This window comes from Cucumis sativus, chromosome 7 (genome assembly GCF_000004075.3).
Source record: "Cucumis sativus cultivar 9930 chromosome 7, Cucumber_9930_V3, whole genome shotgun sequence".
Lineage (NCBI taxonomy): Eukaryota > Viridiplantae > Streptophyta > Magnoliopsida > Cucurbitales > Cucurbitaceae > Cucumis > Cucumis sativus.
In genome coordinates, this window is record NC_026661.2 from 17,323,260 (window position 1) to 17,332,978 (window position 9,719).

General features: G+C 33.6%; 1 protein-coding gene across 1 annotated transcript; it reads left to right on the top strand.

Annotated features, from left to right (window-relative positions):
- Nucleotides 1-3,212: 3,212 nt before the first annotated feature.
- LOC101207029 (sucrose-binding protein) lies at nt 3,213-7,339 on the top strand. The gene is made up of 6 exons (XM_011660973.2): nt 3,213-3,842; nt 4,572-4,744; nt 5,287-5,367; nt 5,469-5,744; nt 5,837-6,149; nt 7,017-7,339. Exons 1-6 carry the CDS (start codon nt 3,308-3,310, stop codon nt 7,169-7,171), a joined length of 1,533 nt encoding a protein of 510 aa, XP_011659275.1. The 5' UTR covers nt 3,213-3,307; the 3' UTR covers nt 7,172-7,339.
- Nucleotides 7,340-9,719: the final 2,380 nt, after the last annotated feature.

The following is a 9,719-nucleotide window of genomic DNA, read 5'->3' on the forward strand; positions in this document are numbered from 1 at the left end:
CATAGTCACTGACATGTTTTGCAAAGATGAAAAATATCGAGAATGTCTAAACTTGCTTCCAAGATTTTTAGTCCAAGAGCGTCGAGGTTGATATTGAATATTCTTTTGAAAGCTCACCCAATTTCCATACGTAGACCTTTAATTTAGTTATAATATTAAGACTTTGAAGTTCCACGTTTGATGCAACTCTTTTTTCTTGCACCGTCTCTCAGCGACCATTGGTTAATTGAACATTTATAAATGATGGATATACAAATATCATACTACTTTTTTTATGCATAAAGAAATATTATTAGTTAGTCAGGTGTGTATAATAAATATTTTATTTTTTTATAAAAAAATGAAAACGATTTTGTATACCTATCATACGTCTTAAAATCTTTAAAAGGAGGTAATGTTCATTATTGGTATGATGCCTTCCCTCTTTAGGTTAATAAGAACAAAGGTTACAACTATTTGGACAAGAAAAAGAAGAACACAACTATTCCTATTCTGCCCCTCCTCTAATTAGGTTCATTGCCTTTTAAATCAAGACACTTCAATTACGCCTCATCAATAATTTGTCCAAAAAAGAAGTACTTAGGTAAGTCAATCATTTGTTGTAGTGGGTTTCAGAACAATCAAATTGTTAACATTCGTGGGAAATAAATAGATAGTATTGTAGGAAAAGATGTTTGTTTCTCCAATTCCATACCAAAAAAAAAAAAAAAAAAAAATAATGATTCCATTTTAGCATAAATAGTTGTTATGATTTGAGATGTAATTGCTATTTAAAGTTAATTGTTGATTTCATTTGCTCCTTTTTTTTTTTTCTTTTGTACCAATTTAAAGTTAGATTGATTTGTCGGTAAATGTTGATATTTATATTTTCTTACAATCCATTGGTTTTTGAACGTTTAAAGAGGGTGGATCGATAAATGGGTACAACAACAAACACAAGAGTTCAAACTCTTTTCTTCCAATTTATTGTATTGTGAATTTTATACAGAGATACATTTTTAAGCTATTTTTTAAAATTTTGTGGACTAATAATCTATTTTAAAATTTGAAAACTAAATTCACATGTTAAGTATTTCTTTCAATTAAAAGTGAAAGATATTATATTAAATTTGTTTTTGAACTGACGGTATCAGTTCATGTGATCTGTTATTGCGTTCCACCTTGTACCATTTAACATATAAAATCTTTTTTAATTTACATGTATGGCTTCAGCCTTCAATAGGTCACATAAAGGGATTCTCAAATAAATTATCACTCCACAATTCAAATCCACATTTCCTCGTTCATTAAACATAGCTTCCAAGACCAAGACCAAGACCGTAGCTTCCACTTCTTCTATTCTTGCAATTTCTTCCAAATGCAATCTAGCCTCTCTTCTTCTCTATTCATTCACTCTCCAACCATTCAATCATCAAATCTCCAAATTTCCTCTGCTAATCATTCTAAATTTCTACGTGCATCAGCCGAAAACTTCAATACACCGTTTTCGTTTCAACACCACCGACTTCCCATTTTCCTACACAATTGCAAGACAGGTAACATTACTCCAACTCAAGCATTACGTTTCTTTCACCTTATGCTGCATTCAAATCCTACCCTTCCCATATCTTCTTTCAATGATCAGTTACTTGGCGGACTTACTAAGATTAAGCATTACTTTCTAGTGCTCTCTCTCTTCCATAAAATGCACCTTGCTGGACTTTCGCCTGATTGCTGCACACTCAATATTTTGATTAATTGCCTTTGTAATGTGAACTGAGTTAGCCAAGGTCTTGCAGCCATGGTCGGGATATGAGGAGAGGTTACGTTCCTGATACAGTCACATATAATACCTTGGTTACGTATTAGGTTGTAGTCCTGATGTGTTTACGTATAGGACTTTAATCAAGGGGCTTTGTCGACCGGGAATGTTAACATTGTACTCAAATTGCATCAAGAAATTCTCAATGACACTTGTGGATATGGGATTAATTGTAAGCTTGATGTTATTTCCTATAGTATCATCATAGATGAGCTTTGTAAGATTGGGCGTGAAGACGAGGCAAAAGAAATTTTTTAGAAAATGAATCTCCGAAAATGATTCCTTGTGTCATTTCATTTACCTCTTTGATTCATGGATTTTGCTTGGCTGGAAAGTGGGAGGAGGCGAAACGTTTGATCAATGAAATGGTGGATCAAGGTGTTCAACCAAATGTGATCATATTTAATGCATTGATTGATATGCATTTCAAAGAAGGAAATGTTATCAAGGCTAAGGAGTTGCTTGAGGTCATGATTTAAAGAGGTATGGCTCCAGATTTGTTTACTTATAATTCACAGATGGAGTGGTTTCTTAAGGTTGGTGACTCGTTCGTTACTATGTCAAGTAAAGGATATGAATCTGTATGAATTTGATGTGATTAGTTACACTGTGTTAATCTATGGGTTTTGTAAAACCCTGAAGGTGGAAGAAGCAATGAAGCTTTATAATAAAATGCTTCTAGTTGGACCAAGGCTAGATATGAAAACATATATGGTGCCTTTGTTAAAAGGGCTTTTTTTTGGTGGCAAGGTTGGTGATGAAAAGAAACTTCAATTTGGTGTCATTAAAACTTATGATATCCGATTGATTGTGTGTTGGGAATGCTCTTCTATTTTCCGATGCCATTAAATAATGTCGGAAGTTATCTTTCATTTCCCAACACCCTATATGCAGATGTTGGGAGAAATGCATCTCACGACGCACAAGTGCGTCAGTAGTTGTCTCATCTATCAACGTAAATTGATTAATCGGTAGTAACAAAAAGTTCAAACTCTCGAGGTCCACAAAAGTTGCATTTAACAAAACTATTTTTTTGGGAGATACCTTTTCAAGCCTATTTTTTAAAAACTTATAGACCAAAATAATTTGTTTGAAAATTACATATTCGTCAAAACTAAGACTAAGACTAGCAAAGTAATTTTCTCAATAGATAATGTTAAGTATCGTTTTAAATTTATCATTTTCACCAATGGAATGTAAATAGCGATTGGATTGATGGGATTTGGTATGATACTTATGAGATTACATGTGGTCTATTGTTGTATTCATGCTCGTGGAATGTTACATCCTCCCTTGTTTAATATTGATTTTAGTGAGAAAATGTGTGAAGTATTGTATTAAATTTATTTTCAACAAATAAGGTTAAGCTTTAGATAAGTCATTAAAAAAGAATAAAGGGCAAAATGTGTGTGTGTGTCTCATCCATGGAGAAAATTCGAAATGTGATTACGGAGCTCTAAAGTTCGTCCATTAACGGACACGTAAACAGGACAGCAGTCTTCACGCATGACGCTGCACATCCCTTCATATAATCTCCAATTTTCCATTTATTCACTTCTCTCTTCAACAACAACAAGCACAATGGCTTTCAAAATCAAGATCAACCTCAACCTCCATCTTCTTCTCCTCTTTCTTATCACCGCTGTCTGTCTCGCTCTCGCTTCCAAAGATCCTGAACTGAAGCAGTGTAAGCATCAGTGCAAAGTCCAGCGGCAGTTTGACGAACAGCAGAAACGCGATTGCGAAAGAAGTTGCGATGAGTATTATAAGATGAAGAAGGAAAAAGGAAGGAATTATGAAAGCGAAGAAGAAGAAGAAGAGGAGGAGGAGGTGGAGAATCCGTATGTGTTTGATGATGAACATTTCGTAGGTCAGATTGAAACAGGGGAAGGGAAAATTAAGGTTCTTCAGAAATTCACTCAACGATCCCATCTTCTTCGAGGAATCGAGAATTTTAGAGTTTCGATTGTGGAGGCTAATCCTTCCACTTTCGTTGTTCCTACTCATTTCGATGCTGAAATCATTTTGTTTGTTGCTCAAGGTAATGCCGTTTTCCTTCTCTCTTTTTAACTTCCTCAAAAGTGTCTTTGATGGAATTACTATTGATTTCTATGGAACAATTTTTAAAACAAATAAAAATAAATTAATTAGCAAATAAATATTTTATTTTTTTTCAAGCAAGTAAACATTTGTTTGCTATTTATATTAGTGATTTATTGATATCTTGATGTTTATTTTTTTGGATTTTTTCGGATATGATGAAAATATTTCATGGAAACATGATCGATGTGTTGGTAGAAATTTAATTTTATGGTTGTAGAAATGATTTACTTTTTATATGTCGATAAAACTTACCCTTTTTTTCTTATATTGATAAAAATGCATCCACATATCTAATTCAATAGAATGCTGCCACCTGGCATTTTGAAAAAAATTCAATTAATATTTGTTTTCTAATTACTTTTGCTCCAATATATATATGTATATATATAATTGACCACGTGGTTCAAAATCTTCAAAACATAAAATCTTCACATTACCTTATAAATTAGATATATACTAATATCTAACGTGAAACACTAAAATAGATGATTATTTGAATGTAACATTTAGAAATATTTTATCTACAGTAACATCCGTCTTTCTGTTGGTATCACCAAAGACATATATCCGTAGTATTTAGTATTGAAATCTAGAATATTTTAATCCTTCATAAGATATTTGTGAAAATGACATTTGGAACTTTGTGTTTGGTTATGGTTGGTTGCAGGACGAGGTACAATAACAGTGATTAAGGAAAAGAGAGGAAGCTTTGAATTGAAATGTGGAGATGTGTTCAGAATTCCATCTGGAGCTCCCTTTTATTTCATAAACAAGGACGAACATCGGAAGCTCAAGATTGTCAAGCTTCTCCAATCCACTTCTGTTCCTGGACACTTTCAGGCAAATCCCTCAAACTTCTCCCTGTTTTTCTTTCTAAAGTTGTGATATTACATGTTGCAAAGTCATTTCCAAACTACTTTTTGGGACAAGTCTGGAGTTGGGATGCTTGTGTTTTGGTGTAGAATTATAGGATGAAATCAGTCGATAAATGTGTGATAAAGAAAGAGGGCAAGATGGAGCTATCAGATAAAAGTGAAAAAGTAGAGAATGAGACAAAGATACATTTACTCATTAAACGTTAGAAGTTGGGCGAAACGTCCCTTGGAGTATAAGTGGGTTAGAATGTTTGATGAAAATTGATACTTGAATGAGTGTGATAGTGGCATGGAACTGTTCATGCTCTGCCTCTAGGTCTTAATTTCTATACTACTAACTGTTGTTGTTCTAATTATCATCCAACGTTAGTAACAAATTTAGAGTATAAGAATACTTTCGAAACCGAAATAACATAAGGTCTAGAGTAATAGATTTACTTCACTATGCTTTTCCAAATCGGTCCTTTTATTTTGTTGAATTCATCTGAGAATGAATGTTTCAAACAGACTTTCCAGCCAGCTGGTGGTGAAAACCCAGAATCATTCTACACAGCATTCAGCTGGGACTTGCTTGAAGCAGCCTTCAAGGTTATAAAAAAGTCCTTCCCGAACTGCTTAAACAGTGTGTTTGGTTATGTATATGCTTATTTTTCTTTGTCTTCCTACAAACTTTCTCGCCTGTCAAACAGATTCCAAGAGATAAGTTGGAGAGATTTTTCAAACAACAAAAACCAGGGACCATAATCAAGGCTTCTAGAGAACAGATCCGATCGCTTAGCCGACATGAAGAAATCATCCCCAAGATCTGGCCCTTCTCAGAAGGTGAAACTGAGCGTCCTTTCAATCTGCTCAAGCAACATCCATGCCAGTCAAATAAGTTTGGTCGTCTCTTCGAAGCCTATCCTGATGAATTTAGCCAGCTTCGGGACCTTGGTGTCGCAATCGCCTTTGCCAACATTACCGAAGTATAATTTACTTCTACTTCATGGGTGACCATATGTATGAAACTCATTTGTCAGTTGCTTATTAAATTTTGCTGTGTGTTTCATCTTTGAAGGGTTCAATGGTGGCTCCTCACTATAACTCCAAATCCATGAAGATAGCTGTGGTGCTGGATGGCCAAGGGGGTTTCCAAATGGCATGTCCACATCTTTCATCATCTTCTAGGAGAAGTGGTCGGTGGTCGGAGCGGGAGGAAGAACGGAAAGGGGAGAGGACTTACCAGAAGATTAGAGGGAGGCTGAGCCGTGGGGTGGTGTTCGTGGTTCCGGCAGGTCATCCTTTTTCAGTCTTTGCCTCACCTAATCACAGCCTCCAGATTGTTTGCTTTGAAGTCAATGCCTATGGCAACACCAAGTATTTTCTAGCAGGTATAGAATCAGTCTGATCAACATCTTTTAACAACATCAAGAACATCTCTTAGATGTTCGCAATGTAATAGAGTTCTCGGATCATTAAGTTTGACTTCTGTCCCTACTCAACTGCGGTGCAGTCGAGTTTTCTTTCCCACTTTGCACTCAAGGGCGATCCTTTCAGTTCGAGAAAATTCTTGCACACCTCCGTTTGATTATATTGTAATAGAGTTCTGGTTTTGGTGGTTTTGGGTTGTTTAGTCTTATGTAGTGTAGATAGCCTAGGAAGAAAAAGACCAAGGAAGAGGAAAGCCTATCCAAGAAGAAAGTTAAGGATTACTATACAGAGGAAAGCCTACCATAAACAAGTCCAAGTAGAGTTTTACTGGTTTTATATCATTGGAAGTTTTTGGATCATCACTATTGCTCGATTGGTGGGTCTTGTAGTCAAGTCCTTTTCCTCTCCTTATACTCAAGAGCTATCCCCTTTCTGCTCGAGAAAATCTTTGCTCACCTTTTCGTTTGTAGACACGCGTGTAATAGAGCTTCCCGATCAGTAAGATCGGCTTTTATCCCTTGCTTGACAAGTGAGTCTTGCACTCAAAGTTCTCTATCCTCTTTGATCTTAAAGGGCAATCTTCTTCTGGGTGGGGAAAATCTTTGCACACCTCCGCTACCTTTCGAAGGAGTGCGACAACTAAATTTGAATCCAAATTAATTTAGAGACTAGTAAAAGTGTGGGTGTCTGAGCTCATATCAAGCTCAACTCAATATCTTATATGCTTTCTTTGACGCTAAGTAGTCAAACTCTTTCAAAGTCTTTGCTAAGCTGGTTCTCACCAATTTCGTTCATTTCTAAAATCTTGATTTATCTTCTAACAACAGGAAAAGAGAACATAGTGAACAAGATGGAGAGTATTGCAAGAGAGTTGGGATTCAACACACCAGGAAGAGAAGTTGAAAGAATGTTCAAGCAGCAAGAGGAGGAGTTTTTCTTCCCTGGACCAAACCAACAAGAACATGAATGGGCTGATGCCTGAACTGTGAAGTTGTACTTAAAGAGAACCCACCAAAGACCTAGGGACATAGAAATGTAAAAAAAAAAGTAATGTAAAAACACTTAATCTAGTTATAGCCTTAGGCTGCAGCTACTCCTCTTGTACAGGCCTTTTGCACAAATAAAGTGAGCTTCTTTCTGCTATTGTTCATGGTTTTTGAGAAGTTGTCATTTGAATATTAATAAGCAAAAAATGGAGGAGACGACAGAAACAAAAGAAAAAAACACATCCAGAGTTTCAATATGTTTAGTTCATTTCTATTACGAGATTGATTGAAACACAGAGAGAGTTATATATTAGATGCTATTTGGGTTCATTGTTTTGAAGTTCATTGTTTGAGGAAATCAAATTCATTTTAGTTTTTAACTCAACTTGAAAAGTTCGGGGCTTATTGTAATATCAATTTTATTTTATCTTCGTACTTCTTAATTCAATTTTCTTTTCGTCGTTATTACATTTCAAATTCTCATTTTTTGTTTAACTTTCGATTCCTCGTTTCTTTTAACACTTAAGGTTTTTGGTAGTTTTGATTATATCCAATCTTTCAAATTCCTTAATTTGATTGATTAGTTTTTTTTTTACCGTTATAAATAAGTTTCAACCATTATTGGACCGTTTCGACCGTTATGACGATTAGAATCGTTCTCATTTCAATGTGTTATGTTTTGTTCCACTATATATAGTATATACTTTCTTTTCATTTCAATATATCGTAACGAAAAACAAATTTCTTTAATTTCATTTTTTACCTATTTTTACCTTGTGTTATCTCCTTTCCTTTTTGTTTTGTTGTAATGTTGTTTTTCGAGGAACTAAGTATCTAGCAAGTGTTGATATATCGATTGGTTCTAATGCAATACCTATCGACAAACTAGAGGTTGTTTTATCTATGGTACTTCACATTTTTTTGTACATTCGAACAGAACTGCAAAACGTCTCAAAGAAAGCGAAATATGTGATTTGGCCATTTTGTTAACATACTTCTGTTTTGTAGGTTTTTCTACTACAACGTTTAGTTCCACCAAAGTGCAACAACTTTTCTTATATAATATTCACAGTGTGTTTGTTTCAATTTTATTTGGAGCAAATATAATTGCCATATAGCCATTTATAGTCATTGTTTTCTTTCTTTTTCTTATACAATATCCAAATCCTACAACTACAACGATGGTAGTGGTTACAAACGGTAACTGTCTATCAATGTCATTGAATACTCAAGTTTTATCAATATGATATATAATTTATTTAATTTCTATAATGAGAAGCCTCAAACCACAAAATGGTTTATCAATACATTAAACTGTCTAAGTGAACGGTTATAATGCTAGTCATTGTAATTCCATGATAAAGAGCGAAGAATATTGACATGCTTATCTTCTCAACACACATGTATTATATATGAGTGTATATCAAAATTTATTTATTTGTCTTGACATGAGCAACGTAAATGTTGTTATTTCTATGGATGATAAATGATTTATTAATTTCATTTACTAATGAGTTTTTTAAAATTAGATTTATAAATACTACTTTATATAAATATATAGTCTTTTCTTTTTCAAATGTATGGAAGATGTGTGCATACATATAAATGAAAGAAAAATAGAAGTTAATATTGTAATAAATGTATAAAACACAAATTAGATAAGACAATATTTTCTTTAGTAAATATACAAATAATAAAAAAAATAAGTTAACTAAAGGGCTATGAAATTAGTAGATATAATAATAATGATTTATGAAGGGTGGTTTTCAAACTAGACACTAGAAACATAGGTTGAGCATATGCATTATACCATAAAAGTGAGCAATATGGTATTATAATTTCGTGGAAAAGGAAGTTTAAAGCAATTAACGAAAAGCTTCAATGTTGTCGAGAGAAACTAACATACAATTATGAATTTCAAAGTTATCTGATTTCTTTCGTATATTCAGTTCAATCTCTTTAAAAGAACAAAAAAGAGTTAAATGTCATCTAACAAAGGACTTTGTTGTTTGAAACAATCATAGACCATCAAATGGCTAGGTTGTTTCAACTCATAAAAGATAAGTCTTTGTCACTTCCGTAGATTTAATGTAGGCTAATATAAACTTAGTTTGACATAGCCATCCTCTCTAAAGGTCAAAGATTTGTCCCCCTACTTTATTGATTTATTAAGAAAAATGACCACTTGCATAAATGACATCGAAAACAAAAGTAATAAAATATATAGAACAAGTACAAAAACAATCGAATATATGTCCCAAAAATTGGTAAAAGATTAAAAAATTCATGCGCAACCACCATTTTAGGCACTTCTACCCCAATTTCTCAAATTAAAAGTTATCGCCAATAATAGCTATCACTGATGCTATCAGTTTTATTTGTCACTATTACAAGTGTTTCTTTCCTGTTTTCTTAAATTGAAAATTATGATTGATAGCTGCTATAATTGATATCAACTATCAGTGATAGCTTCTATCGATGATAGTTACTAAATGACAAACTTGACATTTAAAAACATTTTATCAATCAACATTCACTATTTTT